General features: G+C 36.4%; 4 protein-coding genes across 8 annotated transcripts; 1 reads left to right on the top strand and 3 right to left on the bottom strand.

Moving 5' to 3' along the window:
* The first annotated feature begins 507 nt into the window (after positions 1-507).
* Positions 508-1,512, top strand: LOC104824087 (zinc-finger homeodomain protein 14). The gene has a single exon (XM_010556027.2). The coding sequence runs from the start codon at positions 858-860 to the stop codon at positions 1,380-1,382; it is 525 nt and encodes a 174-aa protein (XP_010554329.1). The 5' UTR covers positions 508-857; the 3' UTR covers positions 1,383-1,512.
* Positions 1,513-2,113: 601 nt separating this feature from the next.
* Positions 2,114-6,046, bottom strand: LOC104824080 (65-kDa microtubule-associated protein 6-like). The gene is made up of 12 exons (XM_010556014.2): positions 5,535-6,046; positions 4,850-5,053; positions 4,441-4,710; positions 4,094-4,309; positions 3,836-3,991; positions 3,588-3,747; positions 3,345-3,496; positions 3,170-3,257; positions 3,006-3,079; positions 2,859-2,933; positions 2,423-2,779; positions 2,114-2,337 (listed from the first exon to the last, which is right to left on the bottom strand). Exons 1-11 carry the CDS (start codon positions 5,610-5,612, stop codon positions 2,453-2,455), a joined length of 1,800 nt encoding a protein of 599 aa, XP_010554316.1. The 5' UTR covers positions 5,613-6,046; the 3' UTR covers positions 2,114-2,337; positions 2,423-2,452.
* Positions 6,047-6,870: 824 nt separating this feature from the next.
* On the bottom strand, positions 6,871-13,350 carry LOC104824061 (cyclin-J18-like). 4 transcript variants are annotated; one of them, XR_773408.2, is made up of 6 exons: positions 13,273-13,350; positions 12,450-12,616; positions 12,122-12,359; positions 11,988-12,026; positions 10,278-10,384; positions 6,871-7,193 (listed from the first exon to the last, which is right to left on the bottom strand). XR_773408.2 is itself a non-coding variant. In XM_010555988.1 (6 exons), the coding sequence occupies exons 2-6, from the start codon at positions 12,472-12,474 to the stop codon at positions 10,297-10,299; spliced, it is 297 nt and encodes a 98-aa protein (XP_010554290.1). In that variant the 5' UTR covers positions 12,475-12,616; positions 13,273-13,350; the 3' UTR covers positions 8,839-10,296. The 4 variants fall into 4 exon arrangements, 2 of the variants coding, with proteins under 2 accessions (XP_010554290.1, XP_010554298.1); XR_773409.1 differs by lacking the exon at positions 6,871-7,193 and adding an exon at positions 8,839-9,598; XM_010555988.1 differs by lacking the exon at positions 6,871-7,193 and having other exon boundaries at positions 8,839-10,370; positions 11,988-12,048; positions 12,122-12,249; positions 12,351-12,359.
* A 6,300-nt stretch (positions 13,351-19,650) lies between these two features.
* Positions 19,651-22,300, bottom strand: LOC104824048 (type IV inositol polyphosphate 5-phosphatase 9-like). Of its 2 annotated transcripts, XM_010555956.1 has the most exons (9): positions 22,230-22,300; positions 22,106-22,115; positions 21,813-21,994; positions 21,465-21,572; positions 21,046-21,379; positions 20,699-20,883; positions 20,260-20,368; positions 20,005-20,156; positions 19,651-19,912 (listed from the first exon to the last, which is right to left on the bottom strand). In XM_010555956.1, exons 1-9 carry the CDS (start codon positions 22,238-22,240, stop codon positions 19,684-19,686), a joined length of 1,320 nt encoding a protein of 439 aa, XP_010554258.1. In that variant the 5' UTR covers positions 22,241-22,300; the 3' UTR covers positions 19,651-19,683. The 2 variants fall into 2 exon arrangements, with proteins under 2 accessions (XP_010554258.1, XP_010554268.1); XM_010555966.1 differs by lacking the exon at positions 22,106-22,115 and having other exon boundaries at positions 22,230-22,273.
* Positions 22,301-23,437: the final 1,137 nt, after the last annotated feature.

The raw sequence follows: 23,437 nt of genomic DNA, 5'->3' as shown, positions 1-23,437 counted from the left end.
ATGCAATGCATCATGCAAGTTGTTTTGTTTAATAATATAACAAAATTAGAGGAGAAAACACAATATGTGCATATATGTGTTTGAGGCACATGCTATGCTATGGGTCTTTTAGCAATAGTTTGAAAAACTTGGTTTGGAATGTGGATTTCGAATCCTGGACTATGTCCACCCATTTTTTAGTAATACAATCAAATTATATAAATAATAATAATAATAATAATAATAATAATAATCATAATTTGTCACCACTCGGACATTCCACACGTGGAATACTTTAGGCTCAAATTATGGTTTAAAATGTAAGGCCCATAAAAGTTATATGGGCCAATGAATAGAAAAGCCCATATGTAAAGCTCGAATGAACAACTTATCCCTTGTTTGGCGTGATGCACACGCGCATGGAAGCGCGTATAACGAATTCTGCCCACAGACCCCCCCCACTAATCACTGATGTAACCATGGTTTTAACTTGAGGTAACATTTATTTTTATTTGCCGGGCGGACAGATTCTTTATTCGTACATGTAAAATGATAATACAAAATAAAATTTTGGGATGTGGGGCCCAAAGCATTTAAATAAAGAGGTCGGGAGGGTAAGAGGGTTCACATTTAAGAGGGACAATAACTACAAAAGTACAAATCTTGGGGGGAGGATTAGGTCATAAATTACACACACAATAAAGGCACCACAACTCTGATAAAAGAGAGAAGATTGCTTTGTAACTCCCCACTCTTCTTTCCTCTGACACAACACAACAAAAAGCCTCCCAAACATCACTTCAAACACAAACCCACCTTCGTCTTTTAACCCATTTCCTCTCTTCACCCTGAGAGGAGAGAGAGAGAGAGAGAGAGAGATGCAGAGCCCCGTCTATGGAGAATGCATGCGTAACCACGCGGCTAGGCTCGGCTCCTACGCCACCGACGGCTGCCGGGAATTTTTCCCCTCCGCCGCCTCCGGAGACATCTGTGCCGCCTGCGGATGCCACCGGAGCTACCACCGCCGCCTCCATCCGCCGGAGATCCCCGCCTCCTCCGCCGGAGAAATCATCCCCCACCACCCGCGTCACCCCTTCACCAGCCTGAGGCGCGTGAAGCAGCTGGCGAGGCTGAGAAGGGAGGAGCCGGGGCCGCCGCTGCCTCCGGCGACGGAGACGGAGGAAGAGGAGGAGGAGGAGACGGTGATGATGCGGCGGCGGAGGAAGTCGAAGTTCACGGCGGAGCAGAGGGAGGCGATGAGGGAGTACGCGGAGAGGTTGGGATGGACGCTGAGGGACAAGAGGAGCCTTCGGGATGAGATTAAGATGTTCTGTGACGGGATTGGCGTCTCTCGTTATCTTTTCAAGACTTGGGTCAATAATAACAAACGCTTTTACTTCTAATCTCTCGATTTTTCTTTATTAAATCTGAAATATTATGACAGAGTAATTTGTTTGACCCCTTCTCTCTCTCTCTCTCTCTCTTAGATTGGAAAGTGAACAACAGATGAATTTTGACCAATTTTTTTTCTTCTGTCGGTAACCTGAAAAGACAACGTATTTATGATTATTAGTAATAATCAAATCAGAGAAATTTTAAAAAAAAAATGTAATATGAAGAAGGTGGTACAGCTGGCATTTATTTATTTTTTTCTCACGCACACATAATACAAAAAAAAAAAAAAAAAAAAAAAAAGAGAGATAAGAACCCCGGTTAAAGGTTTGGTGTCGGGGAAAAAGAAAAAAAAAGCAGCAAGGTCTGGAAATGACTAAAAGAGAAGCAACTTGGGCTGACATAAATGGGCATCTTTCGAGTTGGGCCTATAAGTCCGAACTTGGACGTTTCAGTATTCGCGGTTCAGATTCGTTCAAGTTCATTTTTTTACGATTCTAAAAAAAAATGTATATCAATCAATTATTATTTTATATCCCGTACGATTTCAGTTTGTTAAAACACTTTTGGATTTTTTTTAAAAAAAATTTAAATTTCTGTTTTTTAATTTTTTTTAGTATTCGTCTCAATTCAGATATGAAAATTCAGCTTTCTAAAAAAAAACTATCGCTTAGAAACTTTAGACATTTTGGTTCGAAAACTATTTTTCGGTTCAGTTCGGTATGGTCCAAACAAAGCCGACTCAAAAGAAGATGCATTATGCACTTTTTATACTCTTGTCCTAAAGCACTAAAACGTCAGCAACTCAGTTGTTATGTTTTTTTGTACTAAGAAGGAGGAAAACACTTCGAAACACTCAAAAGTCACACCCACACCCACGCTATCACTTCAGTGTACAACCCTTTATCTGTATTCACATTGACTCTGCTCTTCCATTCCCAATCTAAAGCTCTGCGGTTCCTCGTCCTGCATCAAATCAAACAGAGTTCATCTTCTGTTGTGTTACACAAACTGCATTGAAGAAGCTTGACAAGACTGGAAAGGGATTTACTGAAAGGTGTCTTGTCTGATTGAGAGAGAGTCAGCCCTGTGGAGGGGAGTCCGGCTCGGAACCGCAAATAGAAGTGTAAGTAGAGACTGTATCTTCCTTTTGTATTGCCACAAAGTTTATTGGAGCAGTAGAGAGCCTCCTCACTTCCTTGAAATATCCGTTCTGGCGCTGACCCGAGTAGGATCTCGGGGTCAGGAGGTCAGGAGTGGTCGTCCCGACCGAGTTTCTGCGGGGGGTAGCCGTCATTGACCCGTTCCCGTATGATTTTCTGAAGCTGTTGCTTCTTCTTGGACTCGGTTTTGACCCGTAAATAGCTTCCCTCTGGGTTAGTAGCAGGTCTTGACTCTTTTTCTGATCCTGCAGTGAAATGTAGTAGTAGTTTAACATGGGAGTTTGATCTCTGAATATTCAGAGTTCAAGATCCATTCTTACAGACCCGAAATCGTTTCTTTTCCTCTTCTCGTTGTTTTCTTGTCATTTGGTAATCTTCCAGTATAGAGACCAACCGAACCTGGAGGAAACAGTCACAATAATCAGATACAGGACTTGGTCAAGAATGTGTACTTGAAAGCTTTTAACTTACACCGTCATATAGAAATGGCTTCTGCCTTTCTTCTTCCCAGACAAGCGTCCTCTTAATGAGAGTGTCAACCATTGCTGCAAAAACCAATGAAGCAACCCAAATAATAAGCTAAGACTTTCATTCTAATTCCATCTGAAGATGCTTATGATGAGGATGGAAAGTACATGGAATTTTGCTGACTGTAACCCGGGCTCGTTCTGCACGCTTGAGGTTTATGTGTGAACCTCTTCCAGCACTGTACCGGTTCTCATCCTGAGATCAAAGAAAGGAACTTTCAAATACATTCTCACAAGAACCATACCTTTTTTTTTTTTACTGAAAATCCCAAGCTTTTCATACTTGATTATATTCCTCCAACCAGTTTTCCTCTTCGCAGGCAGAGAGCCAGCGATGAATCCTATCCATTATTTCTTTCCGACTCTGTGCTTCTTCTTGGCTTTTGTTAATCTGCACTTCGATATTAGCCAGGAGCTCTGAAGGGTCCACCAATCCTAAAGACAAAAATATAGAAGACCGGCCTTAATAAAAACTCTGACAAGCAAATACTTCTATCAGGAAGAACGCAAGATCCATCCCTTATACCAGAATCAATCAACGCAATAGATTTTTCAACCGAAGTGCTCGTGTCAGGCTCAATATGAGCCATTCTGCAGAGATCCTCTAACTCCGACCTTCTTTTCATCACAAGCTCCTTCATTCTGCTGGCTTTCAGCTTGCTGAGACAGTCTACTTCCTCTGAAACCTAATGCAGATGCAGCAAAGAACTCAAATGTCAGGTGTGGTTAACCGTGTAAACGAGAATCAAAGAGAGGCGATAACATTTTCTAAACCTGTTCAATTGTCTTGGTTGAAAGGATGCCCGGCTCGTTGATACTGGATTCAGATGATCTTACAGCAGAAATGACATGGGCAAATCGAATTCTCTCTTCCTGTGGTGTGTCCATCAGGTTCCACAGCTCAAAAAGTGATGTTACTATATCTTTGAGCTGCACAATTGAAGGTAATACGATATCAGAAAGGCTGCATACATATATATATATATAGAAGAATAACATTGCAAACCAAGAAACATGTATATACACAGACACCTTTTGAAATCGGGCTCTCCTTTCCGCTTTGAGCTTCTGTATCGTGTGTTCTAGGCCACCCAATGTGTTATCACTAATGTTTGTAGATTGCTCATGGTTTGTCCGATGTAAACTTGGGTGAACCTCACTAACTGTTTGACCAAAGTCAATTCCCAGAACACCGCATAGAGTGTGGACTTCGTTCACGTGATCCAAAACCTTGTTCAGACGATCAGACTGCAGCGAAAAAGGATAGAAAGTGTAAGCAAACATACAATCATAGATTTGGAACAGAGTTTATAGGACACCTCATACAGAATCCTTAGTCATTGGTTCCCTTCTCATAGCTTTAGATGAAAAGTCCTCACCTTTTCCTTCTGCAGGGTACGGAGATGTGTCTGATACTCGTTAAGTTTCCTAAGAGACAAATCTTGCTCTTCGAGAGTCAAGGAACTGATCATGGCCTTGTTGAGTTGGTCACTGTACCCCGAGATTTCTCCACTGATTTTCTCAATTTGTGCCTTTATATCTGCAAATTGCTTCATTCTTTCCTCTTTCTGCAATCTCAAGTCTTCCACTAGAGGTTTCACGGCCTCGAGCTTTTCTTTCAAAGATTTTGATCCCTTCCCAGCTTTAATCTGTGCATGCGAAAAAACCCATAGAAGGCAACAAAAACCTTACAGAATATCTTTCCCCAGCATTTCTAAATGTGGCATACATTAACACAAAGTCCATCTCTGAAACCTGAATTCTTGAGAAAATGAGTGAAGCTCATACCGGTGACTGCATGTTTAAGACCCCGAGAGCGGCCATTAGAGAAGCAACTTCAGCTTCAACGGCTGCAACAGACTGATGAAGCCGTGCCTTAGAATTCGAGGCCTCTTCAACTTTTCTCCTGTAAATTTCAAGGCATTCCCTCTCCAGCTCCATTAACATCCGGTCTTTCTCGGTCTCAGACTCACCAATGTCATCCCATATTTGCTGCTCCACATTCACATCATCAGCCATAAACCCAGTAACGTAATTCCCATCACATCACGAAATTTGAGGAACTCCCAAACAAAAACAAAAAAGCATTTACAAGATAATGGTGCATGGGTTCATGTTAGACCTACAAAAAGTAGACTGATTTCCACAAACTGAGGCGTGAAAGAGAGCAAACCAAATCTATGATGAACAGAATTCAACAATTACAGGAACCTTTTGACTTGGAGGGGGAGAGAGAAAAGAAGATAAAAACGACTTTATAAGTCATTAGCGCTGGTAAACACACTCTGAGTTAAAAAAGACTCAACCTTTTTCGTCCTCAACACAAAACCTACAAGGAAAAACACTGAGATTTTGCCAGCAACCCATCATCAAGAATAACCCTAATTTTCCAAGAAAGCAAACGACCCACGGAACAAGAAAATGGGAGGAGGCGAAAAAAGGGCGTGAAAGAGTGAAGAGAGGATGAACAAACCTGAAGCTCTCTGAGAAGAGCATTACAAGTAGTGTTCGTACGGAAACTAAGGACCGTAGGGCTTCCAACCTCCAGCATTTCAGCAGACCTTCCTCGCTTCAATTCCCAAATCCCAGACTTAGAATCTTGAGAAAAAAACAAACCCAATCGCGGGGAAGAACACCAGCTACCCGTCGCCGCTACTCTGAGAACTGGCGTTCGCCACTACAATGGCTGCAGAGAAGTCAAAGAACAGAAAAAGACCACTGCTCGCAGGAACAAGCCTCAGATCTAAAAGCTTTCATGAGAATCGGAGACTGTGAACTAAAACGCACTCATCACTTCTTCAGGGAGGTGGAAAAACCGATGAGCAAAGCAAGGAAGCGAACTGAGTTGCAGGAAAGAAAAATTTCTGCGGAGAGGAAAAAGAAAAAGGAATAATAATTGTTTGATTAAGGGCTTAAGCTGAAAAAGGGAATGAACAGAGAAGAACAGCGAGCAACAACAGAGAGAGAGAGAATAGTAATGAAATGAGCTTCCTTTATTATTTACATTGCTATTATTATATTGCTCGTATTATTATTTTTGATGAAATTCCTCTCATTATTTTTTTTTCATGGGAATGCGAGATAAATGGCGAAAAGACGGACGTAGGCGCGTGGTCGGTACTTGCGCGTGAGAGACACGAGCCAATAAAAACGAAGAGATGAGGTGACTGTTGATGACCGGAGCGTGGCGAAAGGATCTTGTCGCTTAGTGCTGATAGAAGAAGAGTCGCTGACAGAAGTAGCTGTTTCGACGGTGAAGTGTAAACTTTACGATAAGATTTTCTTATTTTTATTTTTATTTTTGGTAAAAGATTTTCTTATTTTGTATCCTTCTGATAAAAAATATTTATTTTTATTTTAAAAAATACTTAAAATGTAAGTTCCTATATATGAATCTGATACCGAGGACGAGAACGTGGTCCTTCACCCATTTTTCTAAACCTCCGGAAATTTTAATTTTTTTTTCCAAATTCATTAAACTTTAGAATATGATTTTCCAACGACTAGAGAAATGCGACGTATAACTGGAAAATCTGAGAGATACAACCAATTATATCTTATATTAATCTAGATTTATACAAGCATTTTCCGTAATTTGTCAATATATGATTAACGTCGCATAGTAGATGCTTTGGCGGATTAGGTGCACAATCATCCGCATACGCACCCAACTCGTATACATGCACATATATACATATATATGTATATGCATACCAACACATATTTATGTTCATATGCATGATCGGTACCATTACTAACTCCATGTCTCTTTTGGGGTTCTTCGGACGTTCGTTGATAACTATCGAGTCATCGACCCCACGGACCAACCGAATTATTTCGAATAATCATGAGACTATTCGTAACCATCGAAGTGTTTTTTTTAATTGAATAATTACACGGTCCCTTTATTTTTTCCATTCGCATTTAAGATAATGTTCTTTAGATTGAGGTGCACTTTGGTCACAACAAAGATGCCAATTTGGTCATATCGAAAGGGAGGGTGAGGTAGTGGTGGTGGCGCCCATTGGCTCTCCTCTCCACTAATTTTCCCATGGAGATGAATGCCTTTATTCGGCAAGGTTGTTAAAGAGTATCCTCTCCAAATGCTATTTAGTATTGCCCTGCCCGACACCTAATCAAATATGCAATCATAACCCAATATATTAATCTATTGTCTAAGGCCATATATTATAAATCTTTAATTTGAACACACACATAATTTCCCATCATATTATGGAGTTATCAAGATCTATTATCCACGAATTTATTAAAGGTTTGTTTTCCATTGATAATTACATGCTTTCCGTCAAGAAAAGGGTGATTAAATTCTAAATAAATGAGAATAATGATTGATGTGACTAATACCATTCCTTTTTTTCTTTAATAAAGGCATCGCAAGATTTAATTTCATCCTTGCATGTAGGGGACTCATCAAATATGTTTACAAAAAGAACATTAAGCATCTAATTTTTCATTAAATCACTGCTCTTAATAGGAAAAATGAAAGGAAAGAAACAATAAAAATGTAAAATCACCAAATCAACCCATTATAAAAAAAAATGAGAAAAAAAAAATTAAGGTGGTTGTGTGGGAGAGACAAGTACAAACAAATGGACATATAGAGCAAAGGTGGGGCAAGAGGGTCATGAATTATTAGCCGACACTATTAGTTCTAACCTCTTCTATAGATAGACGTTCAAGGTCAATGCCAATTATGCCATATCCTTATTGGCATCAATCATATGTAATACTAGTTTATTACGTCGCAAACTACAAAAACAATAATGGGAGTGGATGTGTCTGAAAAAAAAAATACACATAATCCATTATCTTTAAGTATAGGTATACATTAGTTTTTGTCTAAATCAAAACTAATCCAACATTAATCTAATAATATACTTACATGATTCCAATCTTGTCAAGTTGTACATTATATATATATATATATATATATATATATTATGTGTCTGTAAAACTAATTTTATAACCAAATGAGCACATTAAAAAGGGGAGAGCTATTCATAAAGACTCGAAAACATCACATTAATAGAGAATATTGCAACCAAGAGTTCATACAACTTATAAGAATGACTAATTTAAGAATTTTTTTTTATAGATTTTAAGTTATACACATTTAACCATATAACTATAAACAAAATAAAACATTGGAACTAAAGTATCACAATTTTAGGCTTTATGGATTGGTGAATATATTAATTTCTTTTAACTAAAAACAAAATTGCACTACACAGGAAGGGTTTTCCCGCATGTGTGGGAGACTAAATATTTAAAGTCAACGTTATGTTGGATACAGTAAGATCTCGTTGCAGAGAAACATTTTATTATACAAAATACGCTTTCGATGCGTAGAAACACAATATTATTACATAAAAGCCATAGAAATGCAAAGCAAGAATTTTTTTTTTCTGGATAATCGGTATTTTGGGCAAAAGTCCAAACGAATCTCGGAATCAGAACAAAGAAAGAAAAGTTTATCACACCACACCAAAATTATTGAGACGGCGATGAACAGTGTAAGATTAAGGTCGTGAATAGTTAGAATTTTTAGAATTCAAAAATTCAAAAAACTAACATTCAAATTTTTGTAAAATTTCTTAAAATATTGGGAAGTAGTGAAAAATCAATAAAAAAACCAAAAACTACAATTTTTTTGGACTTTTAAATATTATAAAATAAAAAAACTAGAAACTAAAAAACAAAATACAAAAACTAAAATAAAAAATTCAAAATAAAAACAATCACCAAAGCCTTATTTTTACAAAATATAAACTCCAGTATCATATGAGTAATAACAAAGCTGTTAATTTACACTAATATAATATTAAAATTTTGATTTTGGTAATAGAAAAGAATAAAAAGTCATGCAATCAGTGGTACCTTGTGCCTTAGGGGCATCTAAAGAATCAATGCCCTTAAACAAGTGGTTAAGGGTCTAATCAATTTTAGTCTAATCATACTCTTATCTAGTTGTTGGATTTGATAATCAGTGTAAGAGCTGAAAATAACATTACATCCATTAATTTATCACCACATAACAATCATCCTATAAATTATTGGATCTATTGACCATAACTGTAGTTGGAATAGCATTTAAATCGGTTATCCCCCCCCCCCCATTTGGAAGGGGCAAGGGACTGGGTGGTGTAAACAAAGATGAACCCTAAATATACTACAGAGGATAGGAAACAAAATGGGGAAAATTGATATCTAAATGCTCAGATCAGCGGAGTCAAATGCAGAATTTAAAGCAATAATATTTATAAGCAGCATGATCATTTAAAATCACGATACTCTCGTGAAAATAAATTCTTTTGTGACGGTTGCACTAGATCTAGTGTCACATGTCTCATGATTACCCCAATGAAAACAATATATATATATGTGTGTGTGTGTGTTACTATATAAAACATAATTTCAACCAAAACCCACAAAAATTTATAGTATATGAGAGATAAAATCACATAAACATCCAGAAAATATTGTTTTCTTAATTGCATGCCATCCTTGATCACTATCCTATAGATGTAAACAGAAAAAAAAAAGGAACTTGTAACCACTAATAATTAAAACAACGGATAATGTTAGAAATGATTGGTGAACACGAAAATATCATTCATCTCAACCTAGCGAATCGACAACTACAAAACCTATAGTTTTAGTGATTAACTTTTTTTTTGGGCAAAGTTTAGCCTAAGATGGGTTCGAACTGAGGGTACTTTGTATTTTCCTATTTTACAATTCTACCATCTACGTTTGGGTAAATTTTAGTGATTAACTTGGAATATGAAATGCCATATTTTTTTAATATTATGGACGCCAGTAAATACCAGAAATGGTTGGGCATCAAAAGTTTGAAGCTTTTGATAATGTTTTTAATCTCTTTGCCTTTGGTCACAAGGCGACAGATCTCCCGCATAGAAAGGCAACTCAAAGGGCACATCTTTTTTTTTAATTGTTCTAGAAAAAGGGAGTGAATGGCCGTGTGGTAGGAGCCCATATTGTTCTTTTTTTGTTCATTTTTTTATATATACGTAATTTCGAATAATAAGTCAGTGAGATCAAAGATCTAATTGTTCTGTCTATCTTCTAAAACCCTTTCGTGTTAGGTGTCCGTGTTAAAGAACAACATGACCGAGATGTTTTTGCTTCTTTTTTTTTTGTGTGTGTGTTAGAAAATGGGATAGTCGTTGCGTACCCGTAACCCTATGCGACGATCATTGGACTTGGCCCAGTATGTGTCTGACAAGGACCAGGAGTTCGTCTTCTTTGCAAGCCGTCAGGAATTTAACTGCACACAAATAACTAAAAACCAACATAGATCAATTCTTTATTGTCTCGTTCTAATTTTCCACAATAACTTGCAGGTGAATTATGAGTACATAATTTGGTGGCTAGAGTGTATATTTCCTGGGGCCAAGACATATCAAGAACCAATGACCTGGATCTATAAAGACAAGGACCTTAAGTGATAACTATGGGATGGCTCAATTTTTAAACATTTTCCAAAGAAGAAAATAGAAACAAAGGCATTTTTTTTATGTAATAGCTCCTAACTTGGAATAATTTTCACATTTTTTTCTATTGCTAAACCTAACCTTGTTTAGTCTAAATAAAGCATCCACATTTAAAACTTGAACCTATGCGAAATTAATGCCCGGGGGTTCAATATGGGGGACGAAAGAACAAAAACCGGTACGAGACCAAAGAACACCAAGTTTAGGTGGATAAGCCTCGAGGGGTATACGGAGATCGGGTGTGAGTGGGAACACAGAGGACCCAAACCATTAAAGAAACATGAAAGTGGGAACGGAAGGACTGACCAAACATCTTGGTACAGTAAGGTTTGTTGTAGTGTAGGAAAAAAAGTGACGAGCCTTCCTTGAAAGCAAACAAAAAAAAAACAAATATTGGTTAATGGTAGGTAGGAGTAGGGTCCTTGGTATTAATTGACCACTATTCTGATGACTCAAATCATATTGTGAAGTTGTTGTCTCTATTCTCTATTTCTGTCCCCACCTTAATTACAGAAAAATCTACAAACCACTCCCACCCACGTGAGGTTTTCCTATACAAAGAAAGCAGTACCCCTACCTTCCCAAAACCTATATTTTTGGTAGAATGGACCCCAACCATGCCAAAGAATGGCTTCAAAGCACAGTGAAATGGTAAAAATGACAAAATCTCGGTCCAAGACTAGTAATTTTTGTGGTAGGCGAGAAGAAAATAAATTTGGCGAGGGGCTGTTGGATAGAGAAGTTAATGTGGATACAGCTAAGAATTCCACGACAGAGAGGGACGGAAGGGAAAAGTAAGAAGAATCCGTAGTGGAGATTTGGTTTTTTTAAGGAAAAGGAAATAGGCTGACGTGGTGGGTGACAAACAGCAAAAGGAAACAACACTATACGGTCCGGTACACAAGATATTGTATGACAGAACCGGAGTTAAAATAGAAAACCTGCCCGAGGACCACAGATTGGGATGTACGATATGGCCGGTGACCATAAAGTCAACCTTGGTTGGTGGCTGTTTTCTAACAAAGCTGATGATGGTAATTTGGCAGGGGACAACAATGGCCGTGTTTCGTAGGGCAACATGTCTTGATGTGGGATCAGGGTCTGTCCTACAAGGTTGAAAGGCAAGAGAAATGGGGACATGGGCCTCATTGTTCATATGGATTGGTTGCTACACAAGCCACATTAGAGAGAGGACTAGTTAAGGTTCGTGTTTGAAGCCCACTAACATTAACAAATACACCGAATGGGAATGACAAGTGAAGCGTCTAATTAACTATGGTTAAACTATTTTGGCGTGCTTTCTCTAACGGAACAAGAGCAAATCAGGGAGAAGCCAAAACTACGTATTGTAGGCAACGTTTAATGAAAGGAGAACAGAGATGAAAGCCTACCCCATGGGAGAGCAGGAAATTTCCGCCGCTTTTTAGAAACTACTACGATGTAAAAACAAACCTGGTTAAAAGGCAAAACGATTGAATGTTGTGGATCAGGGATAAACAGAGGTCAAACGGGGTGAAAAAGTTACCAATATGGAAGCAGCCAAAGTTGTCGAAGAACCATAAAGAATGGATGTCGCTTCTTTTTCATTTAGAAGATCCATCACATCCATGCTTCCATTTAACTTTGAAGTTTGAAGCAGCATTTGTAAGAGACCTGATAATTGACACAGATGAAATAACTCTTTTGAACATAATATAGAAGTGTTCAAGTATAACATAACCTATATTTGAAGCGACAATTTCAAATTTTAACACCTGCTTGTCCTGCACAGTGAGGGAGAAGGAAAATAAGTTCAAGCAAACTTCTTTAATATAAAAATATATCTATATATATCCCATGTTTAGGAGAGTTACCTGTAGGAAGAATCTTATCATTCATTGAAAAAAAACATAAGTTCAAAGTGTTGTTCTGTAATGAGCTTATGGCTCAAGCGTTTCAAACTCTGAACCCACAAAGCTCTGTATTGCTTTCTGTCAAAGGTTGCAAAAGCCAGTGTTCAGCTTTCTTTATCTGCAAGAAACTACGAAGTACGAACACAAGGATTATCTTTCCTTAGAGATCCAAGAAGAATCACAAACACGACATGATATGACGCGTAGTAGTAGTCCTGCGAACAGCACGAGCCTAAGCCTGAGACTTGGAGATGTTATACTCCATAGACCAGAGAGCAAAAAGGACTATTGAATCGCAATTAAGTGTTCCATCAAGACCAGTCTACAATTATGTCTGTCAAAAACCCATTCGCACCATCAATCCAAAAATCCCCCACAGCAAAAACCAATACAAAATCTACAGATTACTGGTAAAAAATCAACCAAGAACCAAACAAGTTACACAATTAAAAGAACTAAAATCAAAGATAATGAGCAATTTACGCGTAGATTGTTGGCCTTTACACAAAACCTAGAAGTTAGAACGCCAAAATCCACACCAACGACCTATAGACCAAAATGATGAGATTAAGCAAATATGAATTCACATGATACACAGAAGGAGAAACCGAAGAAAAAAAGCGAAAACGCTAAGTACTTGTCGATCGGAGGAACTTCGAGATGCATTCATCACCAAAACCAGATGAAAAGCATAAGAAAATCAGGGAGGCAAAATGGAAAAACGAATGGAAACTGTTCGGAAAGAAGAAGAATATATTGTAGGAGATCGGATCAGCAATTCTACCTGTCTCCGCTGCAAAGAGGAAATATCCGTCGACCTCTCTCCTCGATTTCGTTGTCGGTGAATTTTGAACTCTTGGAGTGGCGCCGTGAAGCAGAATTTATGGTTTTCCTTCCCTTTATACGGTTCCTTTAAATGGGCCCGGGCTTAATTATGGTTTGGCCCAAATAAGATTTTGGTTCTTCCGGCCCAAGTAACTTTTTAAATCATCAGGATGATTAAAACTTCAGGTTATTTGTAATCTGCCAAATTCACTTTTATGTCTAAATTATTTCTCACTTCATATTTCAATAACTGATGAATTAGATATAATATGAAGCGATGATACGATTGTATGAATAAATTTAAAATATAAAAATGTATTTCTAAATTGAAAATAAAATATAAAAATCCTATAATTAAACTTTTGATACGTTATCACATATTTTTTTTTCACATAATCTATAAAATGGTAATATGTTAGTTCCGCTATGTTGCATTTGAAATTTTCATTAAATTTTTTGAGAGAAAAATGGGTTACTAAAACCTGTTTTGAATAAAGTTGAGTTATTATAATGTGTGAAAAATTGATATCAAAATATATAGTAGATAATAGTTTCGATACTGAATAATATATTTATTAATTATTATTTAATTTAAAAACAAAATATTAATGGTATAATTTTGCTTATTGTTGTTACTAAATGCTATTACTGAAATATTTTTATGCATATAGTCTTAAAACTTAGACATGTTTATTAAAAATTTTGATTGGATTAATCTACCAAAACAATATAATGGGGCCTATTTATCACCAAAACCTACCGAACAAACACATACCACTTAACCAATTCATGAGAAATGGAAAGGCTAACATTAACCGGAAAAATTTAGGGAAAAAAAAAAAGAAATACACTAATAGGATTTTAGGTACCCGTATCTATTTTCTAGAACCACTTGCTTTTTAATTAAGAAAACATATATTTCTTTCACTAAAAAGAAAACATTAAACAAATTAAGATATTTTTATTATTTTTAGTATTCATATAAAATATACCCAAAGCCAATTGCTCGTGCTCGATGCCATACACATAATGCCAAAACTATAACTTGTTCATATCCATCCCTAGCCACTCCATTATTATCACATAAATTATCATTCGTATCTTAGTCCTTTTAAAAAAAATAGCCATTAACTTTTGAAAAAATAATTATTAACGATCGATCGACAAATCACAATGGTTTTTTTTTGGCATGGTAATCATTACAATAATCATTGTAAGGGATTTGATTGCTTAATCATCAACATATGTTATTGGTGGGGCAGTCATCCTCCATATAACCTTGGTCGAAATAATTATGATTTTTTTGCAAAATAAAATCTGCACCGTATATATATAGTTGTTGAACACCATAATAATAGACAAGAGAGTATAAAAAAAAAAACAAAAAGAACTATAAAAACGTAAGTGTACCATTTGTTAACAATAATAACTATATGTATATATACTCTTCATATTTAAAATATGCATGTATAACCAGTGGCGGATTTAGAAAAAAAAATATAAATAAGGGCATGGATTTTATACATATAATTTTATAAAACCAAATGTCATTTTAACGGAGATATTGGACAGTTTTCTTAGTATTTTTACAAAATTTATACACAAATTTTATTATTTTTTTAATTTGAATGAGGATCTATGCCCCCACTCCTTATCAAGTAGATCCGCCTCTGTGTATAACCTAAGTTTGGATGATCTAATGATGATTATTCAAATTCAAGTTTAGAGAGAACTATTCATCCAGACTTTTCCATTTATACAGGAGATGTAATCGGAAAAAATGTTTTGTCAACTTGTGCATTATCAAGAAAAAAAGATGCATGTGTATAATTGGATTCTAACAATAACGTACATATTTTTATACAATTCAGGTTATATTGTATTTGCACTTTTCAATTAACTATACGAATAAAACTTTGATTTTTTATTATTGAAAATAGAATATTACAATATTTATAGATAAAAATAAAAAAAAAAAAAAAAACACCTCAACTTTTCAATTTTTTCAAAAAAATATAAACTCTATTTTTTCAAATAAAACCCGAACTCATTCTTTGAATTGAAAAAAAAAATCTAAACTTTATAAAATTTATCATTTTTAAGCCCAACTATTGACCGTACACGTCGTCATATGGTGTCATTTTAATGATGATGTGGATGATGAGTATGGTTCGACCAAATAAAAAATTGACACGTATGATATTGGGATGTCGCGTCATCGACATGACAATGATCGTCAAAAAGCTCAACAGATTTTTCAAGAAAAAGCCAGTGACTGCTGGAAAATCTGAGCTGAGAAACACTGGAAAGTGTCTCGAATGCAGGGGAGTTGGTCATTGGAAAGATGAGTGTCCTAACATTGCTAAGAGAGAAGCAATGTTGAGGAATCTAAAAGATCTTCAATGTTATGAGTGCAAAGGGTATGGTCATATGAAGAACGAGTGCGCTGGTGGGAAGTCAAAAGGAAAATCTTCACTCACTCACGAAGAGTTGGAAACTGAATCTGATGAAGATGAAGAAGAAGAACACTCAAATTTCGTTGCACTCTTTGGTGACACAGAAGAACATGAGGAACAAGAAGAGGAGGTTAGTGAAGAAGATCTGTACAAAGAGATGACAAAGCTTTACGACATCAACATGAAGCTGATCAAGGAAGAGAAACAGAGTGAGTCAACAATCACTGATCTGAAGAAACAATTGATCAAAGAACAAGCGGAGAAGGAGTCAGTGACCACTGACTTAAAGAAGCAGCTGAAAGAAAAAGAAGAAAGGATCACCTTACTACAAAGTCAGTTGGATGAGACTATGAAGAAAGTAAGGATGCTCGGAAGTGGTACAGAAAACCTTGAGCATCTTCTGACGATTGGACGTACTGATTCTGGACATGCTGGTCTTGGATATACTGGAGGGAGTGCTAACAAAGTAGGAAACTTTGTATCAGGAGGAAAGCTTGGAGATGAAGTTATTTCAAGAGTAAGGAAAACTCCGAAAATCAAGATAGATCTTCATCCCAGACAGCAGTACCGTGAGCACAGGAGTTGCTTTCATTGTGGCAAAAGAGGACATATCAGAGTGAACTGCTACTGGAGGAGAAATCAGGTACTACTCGCACCAAGATGGAGACAAGTCTGGAGGAGGAAAGATATCAACAGGTGCAATATTGCTTGTACATCAGAGTTGAATTCAAGAGAAAGTCAGTGGTATTTCGACAGTGGATGCTCGAAACACATGACTGGTGACATGAGTCGACTTTCTACTTTTGAAGAAAGCAACAAGGGTGACAATGTTATATTTGGTGATGGACGAAAAGGAAAGATCATTGGAAAAGGAACACTGGACTCATCTGGACCGTCTACCCTCACTAATGTGAATGTGGTTGAAGGACTCAAGGCGAATCTCATTAGCATAAGTCAACTTTGTGACTCTGGACTTCAATTACACTTCACTAAAGATGTATGTTTAGTCACTAACTCGTTAAATGAGTGTGTGTTGACAGGAAAGCGAACACCGAGTAACTGTTATACTTGGGATGATCAATCGAGGACAGAATTATGGCATCAAAGTAGAGGGAAAGCTTACGAGATATCTGATATACTTCGAGAACCAGTCAGTGATCACTCAGATCTTGACCAGGTACATCTCACTTCATCTCAGAATTCTGAAGTGCTAGAAGAGGATATGAAAAGTGATCTTGAGCCCCCTGTTCGTCGAAACTACCTAGCTAATGATGTGAGTGGAAGTGTGAATGACCCACGACAGGTAAGGGACACACCTCGATTAAATTATCAAGATATGGCTAGGTTTGTGTGTTTTATTCCGTAGGATGAATCTATTAAGATGCACGAGGGTTTGAATGATGAGTACTACCTCAAGATAATGCATGAAGATGGAAGAGTCAGTCGCAACAAACCAAGGTTAGTGGCTCAAGGGTACACTCAAGTGGAAGGTATGAATTCGGTACCACTTTCTCAAAGAGCAAATTAGAGCGGTCTTTTGATTGAGTATGCACTCATTGAACACCAATTAGCTGATATCTTTACGAAACCACTTGATATGAATGAGTTTGTGTGTTTTTTTTTTAAAAAAATCTTTTGGTTTAGGAGAAATCTGATTTTATCTCTAATGGTGTCTATTCGAAAGTGATTTGGTTCAATGATTGTGAAGGAGAGTCAGTGATACTTGACAGGTATGCCAAGTATACTTCAAAAAAAAATGACATGGGCATCCCCTGATACTCCTCTGTTGACTTAGTACTCCTGAATGACAAAAAAAAAGGAGGGAAAAGAAGGAAAAGAAAAAAAAGAGAGTGATGAAAAAGGAAAAGCATGGGCATCCCCTGATACTCCTCTGTTGACTTAGTACTCCTGAATGACAAAAAAAAAGGAGGGAAAAGAAGGAAAAGAAAAAAAAGAGAGTGATGAAAAAGGAAAAGGAAAAAGAAAGAAAAAGGAAAGGAGGAAAAGTTGATATGAGTAGATTGGAAAATTGAATCACTCGGGTCTAAGTTGAACCACATGCAGTCTATACGATGGTCTAAGGGCAGATGATATTCATGCATCATACTCCGCTGTAATTTGAAACATTACAAGAGTATATCTCAGTGAGATAGTCTGGACTTAAATGGTGAAACTTGCATTCTCGGTTTCAACGTCCTAGAAGTTCAGGAGAGAAAAGTCAGTGAAATATTCGGTGGAAAGTGAGGTATTTCTGACTTAACTGATCAAGCATTATACTCTAATGATCTGCTGAATGATGTTATTAGATTTAAAATTTGAAAGATCCTAATTAATCTCGCATGTGTTTTCATTTGATTTTCAAAAAAAAAAATATAAACCAGATTTGAGTTGAGTGGTGAAGTAATGACTAAGTTATTGGACAATGTGGAGCTGAAAAATCAGAGACTTGCAATCAATTTTGTGATGAGAAAGGAGGTGACGCTCATATTATCCTACTGCGAGTGTTGTTTTTAAGTGTTGAACAGAAAAATGGTGAGACAAAAGGTGTGCACTCCTAGATCCAAGAGGAAGATTCAAAATTCTGCAAGCCAGGTAAGTGTCTTAAATCTCTTCTCACTCAAGATTTTGGATTATTTCATACATGCACACAGGGGGAGAATATGAGACGATAATGATTCTATCAATGGAAGTGAGAACGTACTGGAACAAAAGAAAAAGACAAGGTCAAAGTGGTCAGAGTTACTTCAAATTTAAGTCAAACTTGTCTGAGTGAATGTGGAAAAATGTGTTGTTAAGTGAATCAAAGTCAAACATGTCTGAATCATGATGTGAATCCTGATGCGAAGTTGTGCTGAATTGAGAACATTTTTATGTGTGTGTGCATGATCTGAAATAACCAAAAAGGGGGAGATTGTTAGTGCAATTATTTGCACATGTGTTGTTTTGGTTGTTAAGTGGATAATGCAGGTTCAGGAGAGAAATCCGACGAGATACAACTCGAAATATTTTGAGGTAAATCTGGAGAGTTGGAGTAAAAGTCAAAGACAGATTGAGATGGACTCAATGACAACCACTTGGAGAGATTTTAGGAAAAGCAATCTGAAGAGATATAGCCACGAAGTTTGGATTTGACTTGAAGAGATGAAGATAGAATCAAAGCCAAGAAGATTTGAGGAGATTTGAGATAAAGATAAAATCTTGGAGATAAGGTCAAAGGCTGAAGAGATAGAGTCAAACAAGAGATAAAGATGAGATCTTGGAGATAAAGATGAAATCAAAGAGAATCAAGGAGGAGTCTATCAAATCAATTCGTGGAGATCTAAGGCGAACTGGAGGAGCCTATATAAAGGAGAGAGCAAGTGCATATCAGTTCTAACGGAGAGCAAAACATATTTTATTAAAAGAGTTTTTCTGTTAGTGAGTGAGCACTCGCTTTTGAGTGAGTGTGTGTATGAGAAAGAGACCGATTGGACAAATCTCTTTTCTCTGGTGAGTGTTTAGGCGTGGATATGAGGGGGAGACTTAATGGAAAAATCTCTATTCCTTTGGTGAGCGTTTGAGCTGGTAAAGTTTTTGATCGGTAGAATTCATTGTGAGAGAGAGTTGAAACTCATGGGGAGTTTCATCTGGGTGTTGAGTAGCTCTAACAAAAAGTGAGTTGTACTTGACTTTTTCTCAAGTGAATAGAACTGGTTAGTTTTTCCGTTTTACTCTTTGAGGGTCCAAACTTTTTCAAAAATATAGAATAATATCAAATCTAAACATTATATAATATTATTATAATCTTTTCAAATGGTTTCTATATCTCTTTAAGTGTAATATTCTTCGTATAGAATAACCAACAAATCAAATTTTATAACAATATATATTAAGCCTTTTGAAAATATATATTCGGATACTTAAGTCTTGTTTTGTTACATAGAAATCCACGGGTAATCTGTCGATTCTATTTCAAGTGGGTCGGTTTTTTTTTTATCGAATCTGTCTGAAAGAAATAAATTGCGAAATGTATTAGAACAACGCAAAACTACGACTTTGGTGGTAAATACTGCTTTAACGGGTCTATGGTCAGATATCTTCGATTCCCCTCTGGTATACACATGTTGCTTCAGTCCATCTCCGTACCAAATTATCCGATCACACCTATATATATGTAATAAAAAAAATATAGTTTTAAAAATGTTTTTATATAAAAGATAAATTATTGCAGATTATTATAGTATATTACTACTTACCATGCCGGAGCTCGTTTTTTCTCTTCTTTTCTTTGTTTAATGCATCCATAATATATATCCGAATTCGGAATATATTTATACGTTGGGGCAAATTTCACATTTCCTTCTTTCCATCCTTGTAATGTTTCGCCGTTCATAATCTCCATTCTTAGCTTCATTTTACAAAAATTTTATATCAATAAACTCACACACGAACTCCAAATTTTATTAGCATTTTAAAACTATATATATATATATATATATATATAATATTACCTGATCGTTTTCAATTAAGATGTTCCATTCTTGTTTTTCTACCAACAATCTTGTCTTCTCCTCTGGCAAGGAAATTCTATAGTTCAAATCTCCAAGTAAAATCACTCGGCTTCGTTTTGATCCAAATAAAAAAACAAGAACACGTTCTATTAGATGGTTATATTAATATATCAAATTATACAAAAAGTTTGATAATTTTTAACAAAAAAATCTAATTTTTTTTGTCATGAATTACGAGGTTCTAAAGTCGGCAGGTCAACTTGCTTAATCTACGTGGATTTCTAACCGATTTTTGAATAGTTTCGATGCTTTCGGTTGCTTCAATATCTACATTTAACTATTAACAAGTTGGAAATCTTTATCTTATTCGTGTGTGTTTTTTATAAATATAATTAAATATAGATAATAATAATATTTATATATATAAAAAAAAGCTTACTCATGATCAAGAATCTTTTTGGGCAAATCAAGAGAAGGGCCTCGGGGGAAACTCGATCTTGATAAGATGTCGGCGACGTCGGAGTTTCTTTTCTTTCCGTCTTTGTCACGTCCACCGGAGGCCAGATGGCCGCATACGAAGCAAAAGCTCGTCTCGTGCAATTTATACCTGACTGACACCGCTCCCTGATTATATATTCTCTCAATCAATTTAATAAACACAATAGTAAATTCTATAAATTAAATTAAAAAAAACCCTAATGAAAACTACAGACAAATCACTAAAACAAAATGCAAATATTTCTCGTTATATTCATAATATATATATATATATATATATAAGCTTACCTTGTTTCCTAAACAACCCATGACCCCACATCCAACACATGAGACGCTAGGATGACTGATGAACGGCCGGAGATCATTCCGGACCCAGACGGAGATCAATATTCCGACCATCTGTTTGCTTATGACACACCGGAAATCTTGAGAAATACCGTTAATGCCCTTTGATTCTGACAAGCCGCCTTCTTTTTCAGTGCCGCCAGTCTTCTCCTGGTGACGACGTACTACTCTCTTCTTGTTCAGAGCCTCTCTTATCATCGAGTTCCATTCCGCAGAAACTTTGTTGTTCTCCGACCCGAGAACGCTTGAAGCTCGCAGAGGCACGATCTCTTGAAACCTTAGTTACGATTTCAGACAACTCAGATAAATAATCATGCAATATAATTATTTCGTATAATTGTATATTGTATATTATTAATTACCCGAGTACGTATATGTCACATGGGGTTTTATTTGTTTCCAGTAGATCTTCCATGTCAAGCCCATCATCCGGGGCGATGCCACCGACGTTCCATGTGCTAACAAAAACTCTATGATCAATATTGAACTTCACGAGTTAGGTCTAATTTAAGTTAGATTCTCGTTGAACATGAACAATAAATATTATGAGTTCATACCGTGGCTGATACTCATATATATATATGATCCATACATACAGATATAGATGCTAAAAGAAAATCATAGGATATTTAGTTAGGGCATCATATATTTGACGAAATTCATATGATATGAACTTATTATATGTGAGATGGATGAATATTGTCATATACTTGTAGTCGTGTGCGATCTTTCGAGGATCAAAGAAAGCGGGGTTGGCTGAGAAGGAAGGCCGCTCGTCTAATATAGAAGCTTCTAGAAGTTTCTCTGAGTTGGTCGGGAAGTCGGCGACGAAGTTATTGCTCCCGACTCTCTTCCTTAGAATCTTGTTGGCCACCAGTCTTGGCCACATGACCTTTTATCAACACAACAAAGAGTTCACGTCAATCATAACCAAGTTGTCCGCACACAACCTTATGTTCTTAAATATATAAGAGGGCTCAATATGAAGAACTATAGTACTCACTTCTCCGTGGCTTCCCAACATTGGGAGATGAGAGAGAGAGAGAATGAGCAAGAGAGAGAAAGTTAACTAGACATATTGGTAGACAGATAGATAATAGATAGATAGAGAGAGATAGAGAGATTACGCAGAAGCCATGGCATAAGAAGAGATTATTTGGAGAAGGAGATATAGAGAGAGAGAGAACCAAGAACGGCGGGAGAAAGAGGTGAGAGAACGATTATTAGGACATGTTTATTATTAAATTTTCGAATTTTCTATTCGGTCGGTCGATATATTTTTTTAAGAAGAAAACGTTGGACGAAACGAAGGTTGCTGATTGGTCATTTATGATCACTGGTTGTTGGACCAACTAGGCATCAGCCATCACATAATTATTCATCCTTAACTCTCCCACTCTTCTATTTTAAACGCTTCAATTGGTTCTACTCATTTTTTTGTTTATAAATTAACATCTCAATTCCGAATACGTTTCTTTATTATATTATCGTACGTGGACACGAGCCAACTTGCTATAATTTATAATATTTATAGCATTATTAATCACCACTATAAATTAAATACTTTTTTTAAAACTCAAGAAATTCCCCGAACTTTCGAACCGACTACATCTACCAAGATCCGGAGGCAGCTTGTGTACCACAAATGCGGACCTCCGTCCCCAGCCCACGGCTCGAACATAGGACATGTGACAAAAACACTCCACTCTTTTCAACCATTTATACCATTCGGCTATGACCTTTTGGGATAAAAAAATTAAATACTTCTAACTCATTTATGATCGTTTTCTGAATTTATCTGTGTATGCATGTGTAATCTATCATGAAATATTGTAACTAAGGCTTTGAAGATTAATTAACCGTTGATTAGTGAATTAATAAATGCAATTAAATACATCGTTTTTTGCTGGTGGAAAGAGACAGAGATTTGGGTATTTAATAGAGCGGCGAGATTCCCGGCACTTGGGAATTAAGAGACCACAAGGACATAGGCCGAGATTTTGCGGCTTTGTTTATTATTAATTAATAATTAAATGTTGATTGTAGGATAATTACTCATCTAATCTTAAACAAAAAAGGGTTTGGGCTTCAAAGGTCAAAGATTCCAGATGGGTTGTTGCCTAATTAATTGCAAGTAATTTAAACATCGATATATATATACACACACATATATATACATGTTAACCAGAGTTAAATTAATTATTATTTTTTTTTCCGGTAAACTCGTATATATTTATACTGTCCATGTACAAAATACAAGAGTTTGTTACATCATGAGTAGAGCAAAGTCAAAAGGATGTAATGCAATTACAATGGATCAAAGTAGCAAAACCAG

This window comes from Tarenaya hassleriana, unplaced genomic scaffold (assembly GCF_000463585.1).
Source record: "Tarenaya hassleriana unplaced genomic scaffold, ASM46358v1 Cleome1, whole genome shotgun sequence".
NCBI classification, from domain to species: domain Eukaryota; kingdom Viridiplantae; phylum Streptophyta; class Magnoliopsida; order Brassicales; family Cleomaceae; genus Tarenaya; species Tarenaya hassleriana.
Note: the sequence above shows the minus strand (reverse complement) of the source record. Positions and strands in the feature narration are given on the sequence as shown.

Bases quoted from the DNA above. Each gene is read 5' to 3' on its own strand.
- LOC104824087 (XM_010556027.2), top strand. From the start codon at position 858: ATGCAGAGCCCCGTCTATGGAGAATGCATGCGTAACCACGCGGCTAGG.
- LOC104824080 (XM_010556014.2), bottom strand. From the start codon at position 5,612: ATGCTGGAGGTTGGAAGCCCTACGGTCCTTAGTTTCCGTACGAACACT. The intron at 4,711-4,849 runs GTATGAGCTTCA...TCGCATGCACAG, and splicing joins TCTTAAACATGCAGTCACCG to ATTAAAGCTGGGAAGGGATC. The intron at 2,934-3,005 runs GTAAGTTAAAAG...TGTTTCCTCCAG, and splicing joins AGCCATTTCTATATGACGGT to GTTCGGTTGGTCTCTATACT.
- LOC104824061 (XM_010555988.1), bottom strand. From the start codon at position 12,474: ATGAATGATAAGATTCTTCCTACAG. The intron at 12,049-12,121 runs GTAACTTTTTCA...CCTTTTAACCAG, and splicing joins CTTTGGCTGCTTCCATATTG to GTTTGTTTTTACATCGTAGT. The intron at 10,371-11,987 runs GTAGGCTTTCAT...ATTTGTGTGCAG, and splicing joins ATTTCCTGCTCTCCCATGGG to TTAAATTCCTGACGGCTTGC.
- LOC104824048 (XM_010555956.1), bottom strand. The intron at 21,573-21,812 runs GTATATGACAAT...TATTGATCATAG, and splicing joins AAGATCGCACACGACTACAA to AGTTTTTGTTAGCACATGGA. The intron at 21,380-21,464 runs GTAATTAATAAT...ATCGTAACTAAG, and splicing joins TGTGACATATACGTACTCGG to GTTTCAAGAGATCGTGCCTC.